This window comes from Megalops cyprinoides, chromosome 4, assembly GCF_013368585.1.
Source record: "Megalops cyprinoides isolate fMegCyp1 chromosome 4, fMegCyp1.pri, whole genome shotgun sequence".
NCBI lineage: Eukaryota > Metazoa > Chordata > Actinopteri > Elopiformes > Megalopidae > Megalops > Megalops cyprinoides.
Genome location: NC_050586.1, coordinates 20688400 through 20712630, shown reverse-complemented (window position 1 = coordinate 20712630; position 24231 = coordinate 20688400). Strand labels below are relative to the sequence as shown.

The 24231-nt window shown below is 43.6% G+C and overlaps 2 protein-coding genes across 9 annotated transcripts in view; both read left to right on the top strand.

Moving 5' to 3' along the window:
- The window catches only part of hip1rb (huntingtin interacting protein 1 related b), a 31651-nt gene extending 22829 nt beyond the window's left edge, over positions 1-8822 (top strand). The window contains exons 17-32 of one of the 2 annotated variants that reach the window (XM_036526596.1): positions 1-102; positions 753-947; positions 1461-1608; positions 1733-1819; positions 2275-2382; positions 2509-2645; positions 4138-4248; positions 4513-4571; positions 4825-4855; positions 4943-5005; positions 5220-5320; positions 5666-5771; positions 6130-6253; positions 6376-6437; positions 6739-6960; positions 7261-8822. In XM_036526596.1, the coding sequence (XP_036382489.1) occupies positions 1-102; positions 753-947; positions 1461-1608; positions 1733-1819; positions 2275-2382; positions 2509-2645; positions 4138-4248; positions 4513-4571; positions 4825-4855; positions 4943-5005; positions 5220-5320; positions 5666-5771; positions 6130-6253; positions 6376-6437; positions 6739-6960; positions 7261-7269 (1665 nt within the window). In that variant the 3' untranslated portion in view covers positions 7270-8822. The remainder of the gene's footprint in view (positions 103-752; positions 948-1460; positions 1609-1732; positions 1820-2274; positions 2383-2508; positions 2646-4137; positions 4249-4512; positions 4572-4824; positions 4856-4942; positions 5006-5219; positions 5321-5665; positions 5772-6129; positions 6254-6375; positions 6438-6738; positions 6961-7260) is intronic. The other variant, XM_036526595.1, reaches the window with a different exon arrangement.
- Positions 8823-10065: 1243 nt separating this feature from the next.
- LOC118776786 (RILP-like protein 1) lies at positions 10066-23947 on the top strand. Of its 7 annotated transcripts, XM_036527338.1 has the most exons (9): positions 10066-10634; positions 12433-12583; positions 15009-15127; positions 15836-16069; positions 16846-17052; positions 18501-18664; positions 18750-18842; positions 21534-21621; positions 22734-22811. In XM_036527338.1, the coding sequence occupies exons 1-9, from the start codon at positions 10347-10349 to the stop codon at positions 22737-22739; spliced, it is 1350 nt and encodes a 449-aa protein (XP_036383231.1). In that variant the 5' UTR covers positions 10066-10346; the 3' UTR covers positions 22740-22811. The 7 variants fall into 7 exon arrangements, with proteins under 7 accessions (XP_036383231.1, XP_036383228.1, XP_036383227.1 ...); XM_036527335.1 differs by lacking the exon at positions 21534-21621 and having other exon boundaries at positions 18504-18664; positions 22734-23947; XM_036527334.1 differs by lacking the exon at positions 21534-21621 and having other exon boundaries at positions 22734-23947.
- Positions 23948-24231: the final 284 nt, after the last annotated feature.

Sequence of the window (24231 nt, the reverse complement as noted above, 5' to 3'; positions counted from 1 at the left end):
CTGGAGGAGCAGAAGTTTGAAATGGACAAGCTGACGTCCGAGCTGGAGGAGAGGAGAGCGGAGGTCTTGCGCATTCAGAACAGTCTGCAGAGCAATGAGAAGGTGTGTCCGCTCACTTCAACACAAATCTGTTGGTACCACAGAGACCTCCTATAGTTCAAGGCGGGGGCCGGTGGTCTGCCAGTAAGACGCACTCACAAAGTGCCAGGTGGCACTTGCTTTCTGGCATTTGGAGCAGTTTAACTTGACTCTTTCCTTAAAACTGCTGAAGCATTGTGCAGAATCGCCATGCTGCGAGGGTTCCTTTTGCCCAGTGATTGCATTCCCCAAAGTGAGGAGCATAGCTGGAGCAGTCACTTCCCCCAGAGATCAGAGAGGCGGTTGGCTTCATCGTTTCCCAGTGGGCAGGAGCTCAGATTGGCCATCCATGCAAATTACATGGAAAAAAGGCAACTCAATGAACATGCAAATCAGATTTAAATGTCTGAATGGCCATTGTGTGTTCAGGAAGCCTCTGATCTGCCTGCTGGATTAGGTACATTTCCTGTGAAAAGTCCCCTATGTTTGAAGGACAGTGCAAGTGTGGCAGCAATAGATTGGTGTCTCCACACCACCCATACACAGGTGTGGTATCTGTTGTCCCTTCGAAATGTTTTCCTATTGTATTGAATTGGGTGTTGTAAATGATCATGTGTGTCTGGTGTGTGTGTGTGTGTGTGTGTGTGTGTGTGTGTGTCTCTGGTGTTTTCCAGGCAAAAGACACACTGAACAGCACACTGGCAGCGCTGCAGGAGGAAAAGGAGGCGCTGTTGCACTCTGTGAGCGAGCGGGACGCAGAGCTGTCCTCCCTGCGTCAGTCTGCGCAGATGCAGCAGTTGTCCCTGCAGCAGGAGAGAGAGAAGAGCACCAGGGAGCTGAGCGAGCTGCAGGGCAAGCTGCAGGAGAAGGTGAGCAGTCTGACGAGCAGCCTGATGTGTGGACACTGCTGCGCAATCGCAGACACAAGCGGCGCTGCGCCGCTAGCTATACTGCTAATGTTACCTCACTAATTTGACAGCAGAGATGTCCAACAGGCATCCAGTAGTTGTAAAACTGGGAGGTCTATACTTAGCTTTTTCCTAGGTTTTCTGTGCATGTACAGTACCAGTCAAAAGTTTGGACACAACTTTTATACTTTATTTTTACTTTATTTTTCACATTTTAGAATAATAGTAAAGACATCACAACTTTGAAATAACACAAATGGAATTATGCAGTGAACAATTTTTTTAAGAAAGAGAAATCCATACGTGGGCATTAATGTCACTGTTTATGTTTGTATAAGAAACAAATTTCGAGCATTTAAGCATAAGTCTTTACATCAAAATGTCTTTGAATGTGTGCTTCCCATTGTCCTAATCAGGTGTGTCCAAACCTAATGTGTCCAAACGTCTGAGTGGCACTGTATGTCATATGCACAGCTGAGTCGGGAGGAGCAGCTGCAGCAGAAGCTGCTGGAGGAGCAGTTCGCCCTGCTGCAGGGCACGGTGACCGAGGCGCAGAGCATCATCCAGGATGCGGTGGCCAAGATAGACGACCCCCTGCATGTGCGCTGCACCAGCTCGCCGGGTAACCCCTCTCCATCTCACAGTCCTTTTAGATTTGTACCACATGTTTTGAAACAGCCGAATGGATGAGATGGGAAAACATTATTCTAACTAACTTGATTGCCTTTCTGCCCCCCCCAACTCAGATTATCTTGTAAATCGAGCTGAAGCCACTTTAGGCTCCATCGACAAATTGAAGCAGGGCCACACAGACTACCTGAAAAATATGGCAGGTGAGGTGTCATTTTGTAAGATCAAAGTGGCATTGGGTTTTGGTGTTTAATGAAACATGACAGAATGTGAAGTGATAGTGTATAGTGCTACACTACCGTAGCTTGCTTGCTGTTCCTCACTTGTAAGTCGCTTTGGATAAAAGCGTCTGCCAAATGACCTAAATGTAATGTAATGTAATGTAAAATGTAATGATGTCTGCCCCCTGCTGGCAGCATAATGGTACAGCGCCTGCTTAGTGGTCTCAAGATTGTGTATGTTTAGTCATGCTATGTGTGCATGTTAGTGTGTGACATGCTTCAGATAGATTCCTCACTACTGCACACCGGGCACTGGTCCAGAATCAGTCAACTCAACCTTAATCCACATCCTAACCACAAAGCTGAAAATGCCTAAGGTCAGAGTCTGAGGAGACACTCTATCTCCCTTGTGTAAACTTCACTCCCTGTTTCTCCAGATGCCAGCAGCTTGCTGAGGGCTGTCACGCAGTTCTCCCACTTGACCGCAGACACCATTGTCAATGGCAGTGCCACTGCTCACATGGCACCCACTGATCATGCTGACAGTAAGTACCCCCCCAACTTCTCTGGGCCCTTGTGCCCACACACACACCAAAAACCACTTCCTGCCGTTGAACGGCAAAGAAACTGTTTGACTTAATTGTGGGTTACTCTGTGCCCTGCTCTCCCAGGACTGACGGAAAACTGCAGAGGCTGTGCCACTCAGAGCCTGCAGTTCCTCCAGGAGCTGAAGGCCAAGTCCACCCTACAGAGGGCTGACCCAGCCGCCGTACGTGTCATCGTTCAAGAGATCTTGCAACTAGGCCAGGTGAGGCATGAGCACGTGGACATGTCTACAGCGTTCTAAGTAGACTTAGTGAGATGAGAATGGGGGTAAGGCATGGACCTGCCTGTGTGACCTTCAGGATCCCACATGCTTGGATGTATAGTTTTCTGAGTGTCTTTCTGGGTGTCCTAAAGGATCAGTTGAAGGGGTGAGCGAGTAAAATGCAAGTCTGTTTGTAAGTGGGGTTTCATTGTCTCTCATTGGGAGGAATAACTACTACACAGCTATGACTCATACACCTGATATTAAGATTCCTTTATCATTGCATCTCCATTGCTCTTCCCCAGTGAAAATTGAAACAGTTGATGCTAAGTCACTGTTGGTATAACTGTAACCAGTGATGTAGTTGGATAAAAAGCTGTTGAGGGTCATTTGGGTAGAGAGTGGAGTGTGGGGGCAACCTTTCATTATCTGAAGTTCACAATATCTTATGTTGTGAAATTGGTGCATTTTAGGGAGTGTTGACCATGTGTTTTTTTTTTTTTTTTTTTTTGCAAAATCATAAAATGATAGTTGATTGACCTTGTGCAATTCAGAATGACTATACTCATTCAAATTATGTGCATTCAAACCACAAGCCTTAGCTTTCAGTCACAATGGAACTAGAGCTACAATTAAACTAATATTGCTTGCTTGTGGAGTTATTTTTGTAGACTTAATTAAGTGAACAAAATAACATGGAGGAGGATGATTCAGGACTTGGTATGAGGGAGTTGTTTTTTCTCATCTCTTCCCCTCTTAATCATCCAGTCACAACATGCTAGAATCACAAGATTGCAGTATGAAGAAAAGCACACTTCATTCTTGTACTGCCACAGTAGTTAACCTTTTTTAAAACTGCTTAGCTGCTGATAAAATTTGACACTATGAACACCTAGCATTTGATAGCTTGCTCAACAGTGATGCTTCCTGTAACTTCAACACATTTTGGCTAGTTGAACAGGCTCAAATACATTTGTACTCAACTGTTGCTTGACTAACTAAACATGTGCTGGCACAGGTGATATTTAAGTAGTTTTGCACTGGTCAGATGCTGTCTGTTAGTGAGCAAAAATATACTGTATTTAAACAAACATATTTAGCTCTTTGGAAGTTATGGCTCTCCCAGTAGCCATTCCTCTTGTTTTGTTGGTTTTACAGTCCAATAAGGAAAATGAAGTTTAGCCATCAGTTTGTGATTTACATGCGGGTCAAGTGTGTATACCACACACCGGAGATGACGACGTGTGTTCTTTTTCACACACTGGTTTGTCCTTGTTCCTTGAGGTAGATGTCTCACCACTGATGTGTATACATGCATTAATAAGCAGATCCTGCTAGTTCAACAGTCTGGTCAGTCTGGTCTTGTTCTATGTAATTGAATTTTCAGCAATTCAATGTGTGATATGCAGATAAAGTAAATAAGGGTTAAGCAGTGAGGGTGGGGTTGGGCAGCAACATCTGGACCGACAGCGCTCGCTGTTCCCCCACACAGGAGCTGAGACCCAAGGGCTCAGACATTCGTCAGGAGGAGCTGGGTGACCTGGTGGACAAGGAGATGGCGGCCACATCGGCAGCTATTGAGGAGGCTGTGCGAAGGATTGACGTGAGTCGGCTTGGGTGTCTTACTCTGGGGTACTGAGAGCATGGGACAGACTGGTAGGAAGTGGTTCTGAAAGGTCCAGCCTTTATGCGCAGTACTGTGCTAACAACTAATGTACTCGCACCTTTACTGCAAAACTGTGAGGATGTTACGCTAGTTGTGTATTTACTTTGTCATGACTACTCTTATAGTCATTATCTCCTCATGGGTGTCTGTGTTGTTTAGGAGTTAATCCAGTTTTCTCAAGGCTACTGTATCTGCCAACAGGAAATGATGAACCAGGCTAGGAAGGACACTACCGGGGTCAAGCTGGAGGTCAATGAAAGGTCAGTGAAGAGTCAGGCTGGGTGAATATCAGTGAAAGTGCAACTTTGTTTACTGCTATTGCACAGATACTGTATGCTCCAAGGACAAATTCTGTCCCTGGAAAGAGCCCCAATCTACCAGAAAGTGGGTCAAGATAGTAGCTATGTTTCTTATATTGAGAAAAAAACCTTTATATAAGATGTAGCCCCTTGTATGAATGTTCAAAATTTCACCTGGCTTTCAATGAGCATATTGCTTTGTGGTTTCTCCTAGAATCCTAATCAGCTGTACAGGTCTGATGAAGGTAAGATTGTGTTAACGTACAAATGAAATTGTTTGGTCAGTATGGAGAAACAGGTGAAGTACAGTGTGTTTATCCTATCCTTTGCAGGCCATCCACTTGCTGGTCCTCGCTTCTACCGACCTGCAGAAAGAGATTGTGGAGGGCGGGAGGGTGAGTGGGGAAGACAAATATTAACTCTGCAAACATAGGTTCTCACTACATCACAGTAATGGAATGTCTGCAGACATGCAAACACAGCTTGTAATGTGCTTACTGTTGTGAACTGTGTAGGATGTTATAGATTACTGTAGACTAAATTGAACTTAGTGTGCCGTACTGACCACACTGGAGCATTCTGATCAGATTAGACTTATCCTTACTGCAGGGTGCTGCCTCTGTGAAGGAGTTCTATGCTAGGAACTCTCGCTGGACAGAGGGGCTGATCTCTGCTTCCAAGGCTGTGGGATGGGGTGCCACTCAGATGGTGTAAGTACAAACTCCCTTAGATCTGTATGGACAGACTAGAGTGTAGCACAGCACAAACAGACAGGACAGATGGTACTGATTCACTGACTCTTGAGATAACTGAAGACAGCAAGCCCCAGGGGTATGGCTCATCCTCATTATTCAAGATGTCTCTAACCTGCTATTGTGAGGTAATAGGTCTTGCATTATAGTGGAATATGGAATATGGAAAGTAGAATCTCTGCATAAAGCAGCTGTAGAACATTCTTCTGATGTAATCAATGTAATGAAGATGCACCATACAAAAGAGTTAACAAAGGCGATGTGGGTTTGAGTGTGATGACCCTGGCACTGGTTCTTTCCCAGTGAGTCAGCTGACAAGGTAGTCCTGCACACAGGCAAGTACGAAGAGCTGATCGTCTGTTCTCATGAGATTGCTGCCAGCACCGCACAGCTGGTGGCTGCCTCGAAGGTGAGCTCCAACCCTGCATCATTGTTCTCTCCCTCGCCCGTGTCTCTCCCTTTCTACCCTCCCCTATGTTTTTCCCCCACTCCCCCCCCGACCCATCTTTCTCCCATTCTTAGTTTGGATTGAAAACACTGCATTGTGAGCCACTGAAGACACAGGTCTCTCTCACTATTTCTTTCTGTTTCATTTTCTCACAACACCCTTCTGTCTACCACTATTTTCTCACCCGATGTCTGTCCTGTCTCTTGTTCTTAGTTCAGATTAAGAATGACTCCCTAAACCCTTCTGGCCCTGCCCCACCCCTTCACCATGTAGGTTAGTTGCTATGACAGTGATGACACCCGTCTCTCTCTGTGTTAAGGTGAAGGCAGACCGCAGCAGTCAGAAGCTGTCCGCCCTGCAGCAGGCGTCTCGCCACGTGAACGAGATGGCCGCCAAGGTAGTGGCCTCCACCAAAACCGGGCAGGAGCAGATTGAGGAAAAGGGTGAGTACTGCCCCAGCAAGGACTCTGACATCAGCAAAGAGCACTGAACACTGATCTTTTATTTTTTATGGAGTGAGAGACACACTTAATCTCTGACCTGCTTTCCTTGCTTTCCTCCTCAGATACCATGGACTTCTCGGGTCTGTCCCTTATTAAGCTGAAGAAGGAGGAAATGGAGTCACAGGTCAGCCCATGGACAGTGTGTCACTTCCACTGTGGCTTTTTTTTGTTGTCATTCTTCTATCATTTCCCTGCCTTCTGTGGTCACCTTGCTTTCTCTCCCTATGTCCAGTGCTTTCTCCCTGTGCACGTCTTCACAATTACAACAAAGATGCTGCATCTAACCCTCCCTCAGTATTATAAACATTCAACGTGTTACTTATTGTTATTTCTGAGGCCAGAAATGAGCTTCAGATGCTATGGTCTTGCTGTGTCTGCTTAGAGACTGAGTCGTGTGTGTGTGTTCTTGTCTGTGTGTGCTGCAGGTGAAAGTGCTTGAACTGGAGACTCAGCTGGGGAATGAACGGATGCGTTTGGGGGAGCTGAGAAAGAAGCACTATGAGCTGGCTGGGGTCCCTGTGGAGCAAATTGCTGAGGGAAATGGCTTTGCCAGTACCGCACCCCCTCCATCACCCAAACCCTCTAAGCCTGCCATCATGAAGAAACCATCTCTGGCACAGAAACCCAACCTCCCGCCCAAGAGTACGGTAAGGCCCACCAGTTATTTTTTCAGTTATTTGACTGTTCCCAGTACAATTTTCTCCCTATTCTACTGTCTCCTATTGTATGTGAACATTTTTATTTATATGCAAGAAAGAAAAGTTTGCTATGTCACTACTTGTAAGAATCCATGCCTAAAACTTAGTTTAAAATGTATTGTTATTGACACTGAGAGCTTACTGCAAAATTCTTGGACTATTATGAGAGCCTGCAGTATTACCTGGGTATACCTGTATTCTGAAAATAATGCACTCTCCCTCTTCTTTCTCTCTCTCTCCTTACTGAAGTACAGCTGAGGTGAATAAGACAGGCGAGTGCTGATGAAGGACATCCCCCACCTCCCCTGCAAATCCACCTGCGGCCTGCTGCCCATGCGGTCAATATCAGGGCCTCCATCACACAATGACAGGACCCTATGGGCTTGGTGCTGACAATCTGCTGTCTCAACCCCCTGTTTCCTTTCTTTTGCCAAACTTGAATTTAATCCATGAGCCATGCTGTCTGTCACCGTCACCTGCTTTGTTCTTGAACATTTACACTGAGACAACTCCAGTTGCCATTGTTCACTTTTCATATGTTGTACTGAAACTCCATCAGATCATATTTTTAATGTAATTTTGCTATTTACTGTCATTGAACCATGCACCTAATGGCATTGCTTTTAAGTTGAGAGTACATTTTTAATTGTGTATGGAATGCAATACTACATGTGTAGAGGAATATTTCAGTCCTTGATGTGAAAGTTGGAACAAGCCTGATGCAAGTATCAGAAAACTGCAATAGTCATATTTCTTGCACTGGTTTTAGGTATTGATAAGCACAGTTCAAGTAGCGAAGCACATGTTCACATATCACGTCCTGGTTTATTTGGACTGTAATCACCATTGTGCACACTTATGTTATATTAGTAGCCCTGTATTTATTGTACGGACCAAGACCACAAGGTAAAAGACATGTTCATCAGACATGGTCAGTTTGTGCCCTCTCATTTTAACCTCCCCAGCACAGACTGTCAGTGCTGCATCTTGATTTTTTACTTTTTAACTGGCTAAATGTACCATCAGCTATCTCACTGGGTTCTATCACTGAGTTTCAGGAGAGTCCAAAAGCCAGATCCCTCAAAGCCAACATAGAACAAAGACATGTTTTCCCTCACTTTGTGTAGGTCCATTCACATGCTAGCTGGTTAACTTCAGAAAGTCACTTCCCCCACATGTCTGTTATTTTACATGTTTCTTTTTTTGTACATAGGAGTTATTAATATTAGAAATCTCAGTAATTTTATCAGTTCTTCCAATGAGGAAGCCCTGTCAGCATACCACTTTAAACTGTGACTACCTTCACTCCATTCAGTCCTTTTTATATGTTATGAATATCATGTCTCTCTGCTGGCTATATGCAATCCAGGGGGCTAGGGGAGGTCATCAGATGTTGATAATGTAGCTTCACTGTGTGTCTTTGGAAGTCTGTGTAGAATGTCAGTGTGTCCAGACTCAGTGGGCAGCCCACTTCCTCCTTTTAGACTGGAAATGCATTTACCATGTTTTACTTTAACTTTTAATGTAAAATATCTGAGTGCACTGTTTGTCACAGCGAAAGAGTCACTGGACACAAAGTGTGAAAGGACACAGGGCGGTTGTACATATTTTCTGATGATGTGTGGAACTCTTCTGACACCGTGGGTGCTTTCTTAAAAGGGGTCTAATGAAATGCTCTCTTTTGTTCTCCCCCTCTTTGTTAAACATGTCTTTATACTCTCAGATCTATTAATATATTTTAGTAAAGATTACTGTGGTACCCTGTAATAAGTGTAAATGTGAAATGAAAAATAAATGTTTATGAACATTAACGTTGCTCCCTCTCTATCGTTATGCCAGATACTGAATTGGAGGCATACCATTTGCTTTTAAGAAAAGCTTGTCAAGTGATTGATTGGCATACTATTATTTAAGTGAAGCCGTTGTATTGCAATTGCTACAACCTTAGTTATGCTACCATACTTGGAGTTCGATCAATTGTAAGGCTTCGTTCCCACTCACATAAAGATCTTCTGAACTTAAACTTTCTAAACGCACCCAGTTGTCACCCCTCTACAGCAAGCCGTATGATTCTAGCAGAAGGTGGTTATCCAAACACGGAATGACTTGCACTTTGAGTCCAAATAGACATTTGATCCTAGTTTCATTCTTATAGTGTTCTATTGTTTTGTCGCCCTCGTTCGGCAATACATGAAAAGAGAAGGCAATTTTCACGTGGTGCGGGGATAAACGGACCGTAATAGTCTGCCACGTATGTGTAATCGGATAACAGTTTAGAACACATGCGGTCAGATCAACTTATCTTCATAGAATGTTGATTCCTAAATCTGTTCTTTTGTTTAAACTGTCAGCCCCCCTCAGATGGTAAATGTGTAGCTCCTGCTCCGAACTGCTACCCGTCAACAAAAAGGAGGATCTTGGAGGATGTATGACATAATGTTATACGAGAAACTAGCAAATGGGTTGCTAGTGCGTGAGGCAAAATTACGTACTTTACTCAACTACACGCCAAATGGTGAAAACACTACTTAAAAGCAAATTCGAAGTTGTGCGTCACGTAGAAAACCATGACGGTTATGGTCTGGGATAGAAATAATTGGGATGTGGGTTCCTGCTTCCTCAGCCAACAGGTAGATCATGTTACAAATCCCACGCAGTAGACTAAAGATGAGAAAAGGTTGTGCTTGAATAATCATGACTATCTTTTTAAGTGGCTTGCAAATGATTACATGATGGATTATCTGACAAGGTATTGAGCTGCTTTTGTTAAGAGAAATATGACTATGATTGATTCATTTGCGGTTGCAGAATCCTAATATATTACAGGAGAAATTTGACCAACACACCAATCTATACGGCTTCTACTGCCCTGTAACCCTTGGGTCCACATGCACAAGACACAGCTGAGCTGCAACTGGTAGTCGATATTTTGATATATATTTTTCTTAATGTATACCGAGCTATATATTCTATTTTTACACTTCAACTTCCAAAGAAAGGAGCGACCTCCCCTGTCGCTCTCAAGTTCTGACATGCGCAGTGTTTTGACTGCAGTTTATGTTGACTGCAATGTGTCCGAAGAGTGGATAACAGCAGATTTTGGATTGCCATGGAACGGAGCCAACAAATTGGTGTAATTATTTGTCAAATCCAATGCTTCTCAGATCGGTGGCAAAATGGACAAGCACATAGCGATTTCTGCGATACCCAGTGACGAGTTATTCTAAAAACTAGGTCTGCGAAAAGACGCATAAACACGGAGTGCTTGGTAAGGGAACTTTGTTGTGGCGAAGGAAATACGGCAGGAGAACAGGAACTACTTTGTTGAGAAAATCATGGAAGATTTTGGGTCAGCGTTGGAGAAGAATGCCGCGGATTTGACAGTAATGGACGTATATGACATTGCTGCGGTCGTGGGACAGGAGTTCGAACGGATTATTGATCAATATGGGTGCGAGGCGTTGTCGCGACTGATGCCCAAAGTGGTTCGCGTGCTGGAGATCCTGGAGGTCCTGGTCAGCCGAAACAACATCAGCCCGGAGACCGAGGAGCTGCGACTGGAGCTAGACCGGCTGCGACTGGAACGGATGGACCGACTGGAAAAAGAGAAGAAGCACCAAAAGGTTCGGTGTAGTTGAAATAAAGTGGGTGGAAATGTGTTTATTCTCAGGTTTCAGTTGTCGGTCCTTTTATCTTGTGTCGTGTTGTGTACCAACAAGACGTTATTTCCGTTACTCTCCAGAATGGCTACACAACGCTTTGAGTTCAGTCTAAAGTAATGTTTCGGATCTGTCCGTAAAACACTTCCGTCACCAACCAGGATACATTTTAACCGCAGTTCAGTACCCCGTTATCAAACGCTTTAACTGCACAGATACTAGATATAGCGCAGTCCGTGAAATAGCGGTAACTGACTTAACCCAACTCCTCTTTTCCTTTCACATTTGATAATGCGTAGTTTTTTCTAAGGGCATTTATATAATAATGCATTAAAACATTTAGTGTAATACACAATACAGACAGTGGCTTTAAAAAATCTGCGTGGATTTTTTAAAATGACCTCTTATTCCCCCCCAACAAAAATCCTTACATTAAAGTCTTATTGTCGATGTTTTTGTGATCCCCAAACTGGCCATAACTCACTTCTGTCATTTACAAAATATACAAATAATAATTATATATTCATTTATTTAACATTTCTTTAATATTATTTACAAATTCTAGAGACTGGAAAGAAAGCATTTCTCATATCTTTGGAACATTAACTGCTCTAAAGCATTAGAAGTATTGTGAAGGAGCATGGTGGAAATGATTGATCCCTGCTGAAGTTTGAAGTGTGGTAGTAATGTGAAATGAATGGACAGATTGCCATGGTGAAAAGGCCATACATGTGCAAGAACAACACATGCCTGTGAGTACCATTTTGATCAGTCTCTTGTCAACACCTGCTCCGATGGTAGTGCACTATATAAAAACAACATAACACAGTAAAAATAAAAATGGAATAAATTAAAATAACCCAATAAAGTTGCAGTGTGTCAGAGAAATAGCAAAGCAGTTAAGAAAGGGCTGTGACCTGATCCTCAAAAGGCCTCCATTTGATGTTGCTGGTTTTTGGAAAAGCCCAGGAGAGACTAATTATGGTGCATCAGTCAGTTCTGTTTCCTCTCTCAAATCTCAAGGGAATTTTCAAAGACACATGTTTTTGAAGTTCCATTTGGATGTGACTATTCAGCCAGAAGAAGGAAAAGACTGAGGAAAGAAATCATCAGATGATACAGTATATTATAATACAGACACTTATTACTAGTGCCCTGAAAGTTACAGTCAGCCAAATAAATAATACTAATAATCATAATAATAAGTATAGCAGATCATATTATTATTAATTTTATAGTATTTATATTGTTGTCTATATGTACGTGGTATTAACCAGTGATTTACAGTGTATGAGAAAATTATATTAGCAAACAGAATTTATTTGGATAAACCAAGAACACATTACTTGTACTAAAATAAAAAATACAGTTGGTATTCAAGGATTATTCAACATTCTGCTCAACAAGATCTGTAAGGTAAAATAATGTCCTTAGGAAAATATATGTTCAAAGTTAAATGATAGACATTAAAGATATCGCCAATCGTAAACCTGCACTGACGTGCATCTCTGGGTTGGTATGGTCTTTTTCGTTTTGTTTTACTGTGTGTTGAAGAAAGAATCTGAAAGTGCTTTGTGTCAGAGCAGGTGTGTATTTCAGTGAGAACATTTGCACCTCTGTATTTTGTTGTGCACGCTATGTTTGTGTGTAAGCGCTAAGCGTGTTGGTTCACATGCTGCGGAATGTGTGACGCAGCTCCACTCGGCACTGCTGACAGTCTCTCGGATCGAAGTCCCAGTCTGTCCTGCCTGTCCGTGTGTAGGAGCTGGAGCTGGTGGAGGACGTGTGGCGGGGCGAGGCCCAGGACCTGCTCTCACAGATTGCCCAGCTGCAGGCCGAGAACAAGAGCCTGCTCACCAACCTGTCCCTCAAAGACTGCCCTGTGACCGAGGAGGAGCTGCACAGGCAGGAGGGTAAGAGCACGATAAAGACTGGGCCACCCCCTCTGTATCTGTGGTGGTGGGAGCAGAAAACCCAGCAAAGAACCCAGATCCTTCCTGTATTTCTTTGTTTTCCAAAGTGTTTATGCCAAAGTGGTGATGTGTGTGATTGTTAGGGATGAGGTGGGAAGCCCCATGGCCAGCTGACATGGCTTCTATTTTGGAAGGGGTTTGTGTGTGCAGTTGGCCATGCGTGAGTTATGGCTGTATCAGTCACTGGCTGCCCTTCCTTGTTCCCCCTAAGCACCAGGAGGCTGTGTCATTGTCACTGTGTTTGGGATGAGCCAGTCAGTGAGAGGCCCTCTTATCAAAGGCACCCACTTGCTCACCCTGTGCCTCTCATGCACCCAGACACAGAAACACTCACACACAGGCAGGTGCACAATCTCACAGTAAGAGACAACGTGCATGCAGGCATAGTGAACACTTTTCTTTTTCTCTTTCTCTCTCTCTTCCACGCACACACATTCACAGTCACAATCAACATGCATGAAATCGCTCTCCCCTTCCCTCTTCCACTCATAAACACACACACACACAAACACACACAATTCACACAAAGGAGCCCTTCTTTGCGGATGAAGCATAGCCAGGAGCCAGTATTGCACACATAAGCACATTGATGCAGCTGACCTTCCGTCGCCCTGTGCGGCTCGCATGCTGTGAGTGGTGAGAAGAGGAGCAGCTCATTTACAGATTCTTTGAAGTCTGCAATCTGAATTTATAGGCAATCCAGATGCACCTAAACCCAGCAGAGAGACATGATGTGTATCCCATAAGCGCGAGTTAAAGCTTAACTTCTCCCTGCTGAACACTTTGAAGTGTCATGTGACCAAGATTGTAAAGTGTCAGCTGAGCAGAAGTGCTGGATGAGTCAACCCTAGCCTTGGATCCTCTAGATCACCCAGGTTTCTTTTGTCAGAGAGTTTAGTTTTGCAGGAAAGACTGAAAAAGGGAGAATCAGAGCCTACTTATCCTGAAAACTGTAATGTGGTTTCAGACATTAAGAATCAAAAGGAAACCTATTGAGATTGTAGTGCAGTGTGGCATAGTGGTAAGGAGCAGCGTTCGTAACCGAAAGGTTGTTGTTTTGATTCCCCACTAGACCACTGCTGTTGTACCCTTGGGCAAAATACTTAACCGACAATTGCCTCAGTAAATATCCAGCGATATAAATGGATAACATGTAAAATGCTACCCTGTGTAAGCCACTCTGGATAAGAGCCTCTGCTAACTGGTAATAATGTAATGAAATGATTCAGCATAGGCATTGCCATTTTATAAGGCATCCTGTCTGAGAATTTAGCTGTTATGGTGCTCTTCTAGGTTTTCAGTGTTTTTATTTTCTTACTGTTAGTTCCATCTTCTGTCTTTGTCAGCTGTCTTTGCGTATGATCTGCCTTATAGAGAAAGAGGCATCAGTGGAAGCAGGGGTTAGTGCCAGGGCAGTAGTGCATGCTTGCATTTTTGGGTCAGTGCGTGTTAACATCGGAGAGATCTGTGAAGTGCCACTGTGATGTGAGATGAGAGGCTATTTTAGGATAGCCTGGGCACACAGTCAGAAATATACCCCCCTAGTGTCTATCTTGCTTGTCATGGCTATATTTACTCTCTTAAACGCTCCTTAGTCCTCTGGAAACTGTAACACAGGCCACTTCTGTATTTATGTACTGTATTGACATGCTGATGTCTGCAGCTGAAATAGGTGGAAGGGTATGGTTCAAGTGCAGACATTATTGTACAGTTTATTACAATACATGCCATCAGCTGCCATGTATAACTCACACCGCTGTGTTAGTTTCCCCACCCCCTTTTGAGATGACTAATTCTGGGCAGCACCATGGTAGTAAATAAGCTCCACTTCATCTTTCAATGACCTGTGCATATATCCAGAAATGTATACCTTCATATTTCTACACCCCATATATTTTCAGTGCATTTTATGATTGGAGAAAAAAAACTGGGCTATCTTCAGCTAACTATGTTAAATTTTGTGTAGAGATAGGGATGTAATGCATACAAGGAAAAATTTTCAAATGAATTTATTCAGTTTCAGAGATTAGGCAAAATGTATATGAGGCTTTTTAGCATGCTTATATTTACCCCTTTGTACAGCTAGGTTTTCACCAAAGTGAAAGTGACTGTCTTGCTCAAGGGTATGGAGCTAAATCTCCAATCCTGAGTGGAGTTTTCATTAAATCAGTGTGTTAATGCAAGTTTGTTTGAAGTGTTGATACGATAATGTTCAATGTGTTAGTCTGAGCTGTCAACATGGTCCTGTGTGTTAATTTTATGTGTTGTTATGATGTTATGTGCTCAATGTGCTAGTTTCACACATCTGTATTACTCAGTGCGTTAGTGCCCTGGGCACTTTGTGATGGTGGGCTCCTCTGGGCAGGTGTGTCTGAGAGGGAGCGGCAAGTGATGAAGAAGCTGAAGGAGGTGGTGGACAAGCAGAGAGATGAGATCCGGGCCAAAGACCGGGAGCTGACACTGCGCAATGAGGACGTGGAGGCGGTAAGCAGCACAGCTTCACTGACCACACAGCTACTGTCAAAAAACGTTCAGTACATTTTCTTTTTGTTTCCCAGGCTTGTGAACATGAGTAGCTGCTGTCTCTGATGATTTGCATCGCACTTTAGTGTGAATCGGCTGCCTGAAAATCTGCTGAACAGTTTTCCTGGGGCAGAAGCACAAGCAGATATGTGCATGTTTTCACACGTATGGAAAGACCTGTGTGACTTTCTGAAATGCAGAATTACTGAAACACTTTTGAAAATTTGTGTCTTGAATTTTTCCTTAAATAATTTTAAGATGTGTATGACCATGATGTGTAAGATGTTCATATTCATTTAAGTATTAAAAATGGTAATATTGATATGCGTGTGTCCCATGTAAGATTCAAACATCTGGCAAAACCCACTGTGTTCCATGTTGTTATGCCCATTCTTTATCCGTCTCTCTTTTATTAATGTCTGTCCCGCTTTTCCTCTCTAACATTATTCTGCCTGTACCGCCGTGCCTCTGTAACATTCTCCTGGCTTCACTCTGTCCCCATCAGAAGCAACGAAGTCTGTGTTGTGTCCTGCTCCGAAGTGGGCCTGTTTGCAGGCAGGACAATTACAGAGTGGGACAGGAAACGCTCTGTTCCTGTCAGCAGTAATGGAGTCTGTACTGTGTCCCCCTCTGTAGTGACTGAGTCTGTGCTTGTCCCCTGTCCTGCAGCTCCAGCAGCAGCAGAACCGGCTGATGAAGATCAACCACGACCTGCGGCACAAGATCACGGTGGTGGAGGCGCAGGGCAAGGCCCTGATCCAGCAGAAGGTGGAGCTGGAGGCCCTCTCCCAGGCACGGCAGCAGGAGCTGGGGGAGCTGCAGCGGGAGGTGGCCAAGCTGCGGGAACGCCTGCACGGGGAGCCCAGCCACAATGGGGAGGAGCCCCCGCCATCACCGCCCCAGGTAATCGCAGCCACACCCCTTGCCGCCGGTCTCGCTGCTTGCTTCTCACAGCCCCTCAGCTCATCCAGATGTGCGTTAGTTTTACACAGGGACCATTTAACACTCTTGGTGCTTGTCATTGGAGCAATTCACACAGGGTGCCTCCATTTTTATTCAGAGATTTGAGTTTGTGTGATGCCCTGGTAACTTGTGCAGAGCGCTGCCCTTTTGGGAAAGTGGGACGCACTGACAATGCTGGCCTTCTGAGACGCGCGCCCCAGAAATACTTTGGCGTAATTACTGTACTGGTATGCCAGGCTTTTGTTCTGTTAGTTCTGCATTCAGGGCCAGTCAGTGTGCTCACTGTCAATCACTTCTCAGTGCCCCTTTCTGTGAACAGGAGCACTGGCAACTGTTTGTCCCAGAAGGGCAAAAATGACAGTAATGTCAATAGATTGATTGATATCTCATCTTCCCTCTAACATTTTATTATGAGATGCTGTTAAATTAAGTTCCCCAAACTTCTTTCTCCATCAGCAATTTCCTCTGCTTATTTGATAACAATGTTTTAGTGGAAGCATTCTTTTTCACCCCCATTAACCCCAGTGGAACACATTCCAGGACATTTCTTCAGTCTCATTCTATGAACAAGCCAAGGACCATTAGTCAGACAAAAGATGGAAGACATAGTAACATGGTGTGTCAATATGTGCATTAGCCTTCAGTCCTGGACTGAATGGACTGGTCAGTCTCTTTACAGTCTTTGATTCATAGAAGCCCATTGTGTCTTTAACCAGCTCTCATGCGCAGAACGTGCAGGTGTTCAGAGCTCCATTTGGGCTGAATGTGGTGGAGACGCAGAGTTCCTGGCAGAGTGCTTTGAGACAGGGGGGGATCTCTCCCTCTTCCCTGGCTTTGTGGATGGGGTACCTGAGGAGGAGGCGGAGAATGGGCAAGATTATGGTGATGAGGACAAGGAGGTGGAGGAGGCAGTGTTGTTATGGGTAACCCATGACAACTGCTTTCATGGATGCTTTTGTAGTGAATCTAACCCGGCATACATCGGAGTGCTCCGATTGCAGAGCCCAAATCCTTGTGCTGTTTGGAGTGTGTGAGAGTAGAATGTGTCTGTGTGTTTATGTGTGTGTGAGCCCATGGTGTGTTTGTTTTTTGTTGTAATGAGTGTCAAGAGGTCTTGGATATGCATGCATGAGGCATAAATGTGGTTCCCAAGCTTTTGATGGTAGTGTTTGCAGTTCCAGATGCAAGGATTTGAAAACTAACCATGTCAGCAAGCTTTGGTTTGGCAAAGGCATGTTGGTTCTGCCAGAAAGAGATGTGGGGTTCACACCCACATCATTCTTGATTCATGTGGCTGTGTTGGTTTTAAGGTCATATTTGTCATTCTGGCAGTCTGTCCATGCTTTTCTCGTAGTTGCTGTGGCACTAACAAGGGGGTGGGGGGGGGGGGGGGGGGGGGCACTGAGCAATCATGTCAGTGACAGTTAGTGTGCCATTTGTGCTCCTGTACTGCTGAGTAAATCCAACATCACAGTTTTGACTATTGACAGGAATGCATGATTTATATCTTGAATCTCAAGTTGGCCAACCTGGTGATTTCCTTATAAGCTAACTTGAACAAGCTAAAGCTGGCATCCTCACAGAAAAAAAAATCTGTGTGGTAACACTTACATAAAGTCAATGAAAATGTGCAGTGTAAAATATATTGTGAAATAACTGAGTCTTTACATGTGTAGAAATTGATTCTCAACAATTCTTTCTTTCCCATCCCTGGTTATGGCACCTGTATTGTAACTGCACTCAAGAGAGGCTTGGTCACTGGCAGATCAACTCGAGCAGGGGTGGCCAACCCTCTCCTGGAGAGCCACATGTCCTGCATGTTTTAGATCTCTCCCTGCTCCAACACAGCTGATTCAAATGATCAACTCGTTTTGAACTCCTGAAGCTGCTGAATAACAACTGATCATTTGAATCAGCTGTGTTGGAGCAGGGAGAGATCTAAAACATGCAGGACATGTGGCCCTCCAGGAGAGGGTTGGCCACCCCTGAACTAGAGTGTCCAATTAATCTTGTCAGTGGTTCTTCAGCCATGATGACTACATTGGCTTTGAGGACCGGAGTGAGCCTCATGCAGCAGGAGCTGACTTGTGGAAGTTCCTGGAATTTTTTTGTTGGAATTACTGTAGCATTATTGTGCCAACAATGAAGTATGGCTTAAATGTAGAATATCAATGTGTAATACAAATGGTAATGATGACTTTGGCGCTGATAGTACTTCCAAAAATGCATATAGTGTTTGTGTTAACAGAATGGATTGAATTGTACATAGCTAGGCTGCCAAAAGGCTTTTTAAAGACTTTTGGCAGCCTAGGGTAGGGTTTATTCTTTGCTCTTTGGAGTCTTAGCTGTAGTGCTCCCTCCTTGCCTCCAGGAGGCGTGTGAGGAGGACACTGCAGGAGAGAAGGGTGCCCTTGACCTGAAAGACCCCAACCGACCCCGCTTCACCCTCCAAGAACTGCGTGATGTCCTGCATGAGAGGAATGAGCTCAAAGCCAAAGTGTTCATGCTGCAAGAGGAGCTAGCTTATTACAAAAGGTATAGTGATTACCTCTCAATCACCATGGTGTTTGCCAGTCCTGCAGCGATATGTACTCAGATGCTGTTGCCTTTTCTCCAACAGTGAAGAACTGGAGGAAGAAATGGGGCCCCCACCTCCGGTCCCTTCCCCAGTGCTGCGGTCCAATGTTCAGCCCGAGTCAGGGATCAAACGTTTGTGAGTACTGAAGAAATCCCACATTACCCTGCCTGGAAAGGCTGTCCCACTTAGACCGCTTGCATATTCACTCACACATAGGCACAGACATGCAGGTCACTTTGCCGAAGCAAATGTAGATGGGTCCCTCATGTAGGTCTGTCATGAAGTCGTAGCAGTTACGATGTTTTTGCAAACTTGAGTTTTAGATCTCACATGTGCTGCATTAGTATGTACTCAAATCAGTAATGCAGTTTGGTTTTCTATGGACAGTGTTTTTCTAAAGGGCACCAACTGTCTGAAGAGGTGAGGTCCTGGGAAGCTGGAGGAATAGACAGTGTTATGTTACAGGAACGTTACAGGAATGTTACAATAACAACCCAGCTGACTCATCAATAGCCTAGGGAGTCTAAAGTACCTAATCTGTCAATTATAGGTTCTGCTCCTGCCCCAACCGTCACCACAGCCTCTTCTCTCTCTTGCTAGTGCCAGTTGCCAGATAAAATTCAATTTGCTCATTCTTACCTTGTGGTCTGTCTGCGTTGTCTATGTTGCGATGGTGCTGCAGGTAATTAGAGATATCAAATGGTTTATCGTGATTTTTGCAGTCACCTTCTCATGTTCTGTGGTTTGTGCCACTTGAGGTTGCGCAGTCATGCCACCTTATTGTCCCAAACAGCATGCACAGTGCAAACACAGCAGTCCTTCATGAGTCCGCATAGGTCCTGTCAGTACTGTAACAGAAAAATCTTGGTTTCCCTCATCAGGCAGCGTTCTTTAATTTTTAAAAATGGCTTTCGTTAAGCCAAAAACCACAGTAACGTGAATCATTAAATTGTCTGAAAGTTTAGAATCAATTAACGGACACATCATGTTCCACTGTCTCCATCTTTGAATGGATTTGAATCACATTAACTTTACTTATTTCTGTTGGATTTGAATGTAAGAGCATTGCCTTTTTGTCCTGAAAGGTTTGAGATTGAATTCTATATATTTTCATTTGTTGCTCCACAGGGCCTATTGATGCAACAGCATAAAGAATTTGCCTGATATGTTGTAAATATAACTTAATTTTAAGTTAATAATATTAAAATGAAATATGTTTAGAGTAGGAGACTGGAAGGACAACTTTCTGAGCTGCCAGATTGTAGTGACATTATCAGAATGTCACAGGAAGGGAGGGTACATGAGTGAAAGGCATGCCATTCATTCTTGCTCAGATACTTCTGAGGGTTTCCTCATGTGATCTTGAAGCAAGGCTGCTGCTGATTAAAATCACATGAGACAGATATGCTTTCAAGCGGAATCCTTTCCAAAATAAATGTTGGATCAATTTAATTTCAAATTCCTACACGTGCAAAAGAATCTAGTGTCATTAAATAATTGCTTGTGTTCACAACTGCATGACCATGACGTTTTTTTCCCCACATGCTTTTGTCTTAATCACTCTCTTCTTTCCTGTATTCTCACCCACATACTGTTTAATGCTGGCTTTCCTACATGGCATGGTCCTTTAGCAGGCTACATTACTGATTATGACCAAGACTTATTTCTGTACAGACTCATACTTACTCCCCCAGCTGAAATGGTATGAGATGTGAATGTAATGCTTCATAAAATAGCATTATCACCATAAGTACAATAAAAAAGACAATTTAAAATATACAACATCATCTTGGTGACGTGTGTATCCACTCATTGCATTCATGCAGCAATATTGTTGACCAGGACACAGTTGTAGAGCAGTGTGAAAGAACACCAATTTCTCAATCCGCTTTAAGTCTTATCAGTTTTAGTTGGCTGCTGATTGTTTCTATGTTGTGATGCACCTGTTGTGTAATTCATACTATATGGTGCAATAGGAGACTGAGTGAGGACAGGTAGTGTAAGCTGGTCTAAATTTACATCCGATCCTTTCTTTGAGGTAAATGGACTGTGTAACGGAAGTCAATGGAATTGTTTGCCATTAGTCACTGATCAGGATATGGCCTCATCCTTGATTGCTAGTCTGGGTTATTGAAACCCCTTGAATACAACCTGTGGTCATTTCAAGGTTACTGATCTTTTGCAGACAACTGAATTGAAGCTCCATTTGGCATTCCTCTTTAATGATCAGGGAAAGATGGGGCATTCTGTTTTTGCTCTTGCAGAATGACCCTGGTGCACTTCACATCCCTGGGACCCATGTTAACAAGTGCTGAAATGTGTTACTCCTAGGATGCCTTTCACTCTCCCTAGTAAATGACTCCTTAAAGCTGGAAGAGTTACATTACCGCATGACTTCCTTTTTGGCCCTGGTTGGGAAGAGTGGACCTGCTCAGGTTGAATAAATTAAATCACCTGGATGAGGCTGTTATTCTGTGACTTCTACCAGCCCATCCAAATAACACTACCACTATATTTATATAAACTAGCGTATAGTAGTGTTACTAGTATCATTCCACCAGTTACAGGACATGTAAAACTAACTCGCCTTCACTGTACAGGCCCTGAAGTGGTATATCATGTTGAACTGAACAATTCTACTTTGTAGACTAGAGTCTTTACTCCCAGCCAGGCTGCTTTGAGCCTGCAGACACCCCTGTCTGAGGGCCTGCAGGCCCTGGCTGAGGCCTGGCTGAGGCTGCCACTCAGAGTTGCAGTTGTGTTCCTGTTACCCCTCCCTCTGTGTCCCCCCCACTCACCTCTCCGTATCTATGCTTCTCTGGACAGGATCTTTACGGCCATTATGCCAATGGTGGCTGCTGGGTTGATTGCGGATGACCCCACTTTACAGCCAATCAGACGACTTATTTCCTTTGTATGATCTTTTGGTTTTTGTTTTGTCCTCTTGAATATAGTCCTCTTGCTGTTCTAACACACCCCACCCTGCATGGCGTTGGATTGCATGTGCATTTACACTGGGCCAACTTAATATTCTGAAATATTCTGATTGGCTGAGCTCACAGGACTCTGTGAGCACAATAATAGGAAACTAGTCAATGGATCAGCCAGTCAGAATAAGCCCATCATTCACCTGTCCATATCCAGACATCATAACACTTACCCAGAGGAACTAATGCTTATTTTGGGTCATGTAATTTATTTACGTTAGTGATGCTTAGAGCACCAGTAACCATAACAATATATTCCTGCTCAGTAGCAAACCTTACAATAATGTCAATACTGCTGTTGTCTAGGATTGCAGCAAGTGAATGCTTCAGGATTACAGTAGGCACTGTCTTTTATGAGGAGATCGAAAAGAGCTGTAGAAATGAGCCCCTGCATATTCCCTGTCTGAATGCTGAGATCATCACCTTGGTTCTTGGTTCTTTCTTACACATTTAATAGGGCAGGAATTTCACTGTAGTAGCACAATGAGCACTTTTGTATTCACAACAGACCTCAGAGACCACCTACCCACCACTACCAAATAATTTAGATAGCTATGGTGAAAGAGACAACCGCATACACAAAATGTTGTGCAGTGTTGTGATTGTGGAAGAGTTGGCATTGTGTTGAATGATGTGATGTCTGCAAGTTTGTTCAATATCAAGTGATATTGGGGTTATGTTGCACCTGCAGACTGGCTAACAGACACTAATACAATGCATTGTCCAATCTTTTACAGTGAAGAAAAGCTACAGGCTTGTGGCTAACAATTCAGATCTTATGTAGTTACGCATCTAGCTCTGTGCTTTACAGGAACTCTAGTAATAGCATTTAACAGCTTTTGTCTTTCCTAATAATAGTAATTTGCAATTAAAACCTAGTAAATGGTGTTTAAACTAATACTAGCTTATGGGGCTTCCAGCCAATGTGCTAATAAATAGCATTAAAGTTTTGATAATCAGCAGGTTTTTAACTGTGTTGCTTAGCTTAGCGATTGGCGTGGAGTCAGAATAATTACCATGTTCCCTTTTTGCCTTTCAGGTTTAGCTTCTTCTCCAGGGACAAGAAGCGTAGCTCACAGAGAAACGCAGGATTTGAGGAGAACGTTGGTGCGTGGGCTAGGAAGGATGATGTGTACACAGAGCAGGCCCAGGAGGCATTGCAGCACTTGTAACCGTGGACACTGACAGATATAATCCCTGTAAACTGGGCCTGTGACACTAACGCTGCTAGGATTAGCTTTTGCACGCCTGAAACTGCCAAAAGGACGAGCACATCCCCATCAGAGAGAAACAAGACCTGCCGCCAGGGGGTGCACTGGTACAGTGGTGTTATCAGCGGTACCAGCAGCCACAGAGTTGATGTTTGTCATTTTAATTGCCCAGCGTGTGTGTGCGGGGTGTGGGCTGTGCTCTGTATGGGCATTGTGCAGAGTTGTCACTTACCAGCACAACTTAAAATGCTGAGAAGGAAATACCATGCAAAACAAAACAGCCAGCTCCCACTTCATTGTGTTAGACTATAGCAGTAGGGTGAATGGGTCTGTATTGCTGGACTGCAGCTGTGTAGACTGACAGAGGAGTGAAATGGGAACATAACTAAAAGAACCCTTAGATGCAGTCTTTCTATACAATACAATCAGATTCAGACAATATTGTGAAGAATTGCGGCATTTCACTTTCAGTTAACTCTACTTCTAGCAGTATTCCAGTGTTATAAAATAAATCCAGATTTGCCTGAGAAATATGAAGGAAAAAGGAAATTTAAAATAGAAACCCTGAAGGAAGTGTAAAAAGTGATCACTAAAGTGGAGAGCAGGGTGCTGTGAGCGTCTAGTGCTAGAGCAACTGATGCAGTAGAGTTGGAAAACAATAGGTGAATGAGGTTTCCCAGCTGTGCATAGACACCACATTTCATAGATCAGTATTATTACTATTGTTATGATTATTTCAAACTGAGTTTGTGCATAAATGACCAATCCCCACAGTCTCTCAGCAGTGCTGTGTCTGTGTCTATATTGACGCTGTGCTTTGGACTTGATGGCCAGGCAAAATTAACTGATGGTGTTTCTGGTGTCCAGTTGTCTAAGGTAGGGTATTCTTAACTTCAAGACCTGAACTTACTTTAGATCTTCCAAGCCTGCTCTGTGAACACTTGTGACTCAGATTCTGTATGTCTCAAAAGCGAAGGACTGCTTCCACTGCATAATGGTTCACAAAATTATTCACTGCTCAAGACAAAAAGACTCCTTGATTTTTCCCTTGACTTCATTGCCTTGAAAGCCATTTTCTTCAAAACACATTACAGGAGGAAGAAAGGCTTATTATGTGCCTTTACCTGAATGTTAAAAATGGAGGAATGGGTATTTATTGTCAAATAGTCAATGAAGATTCCAAACTTAAATAATTTTTAGACCATTTATAAGTCAGAGAGATTACGTTAATAAGATACCATAGAAATGAAATTTGGTACGGTGTAATTTGACCTACAGTGACTCTACATGTGCAGTGCAGACTTGTATTGTCCCATTAGCTTGAGG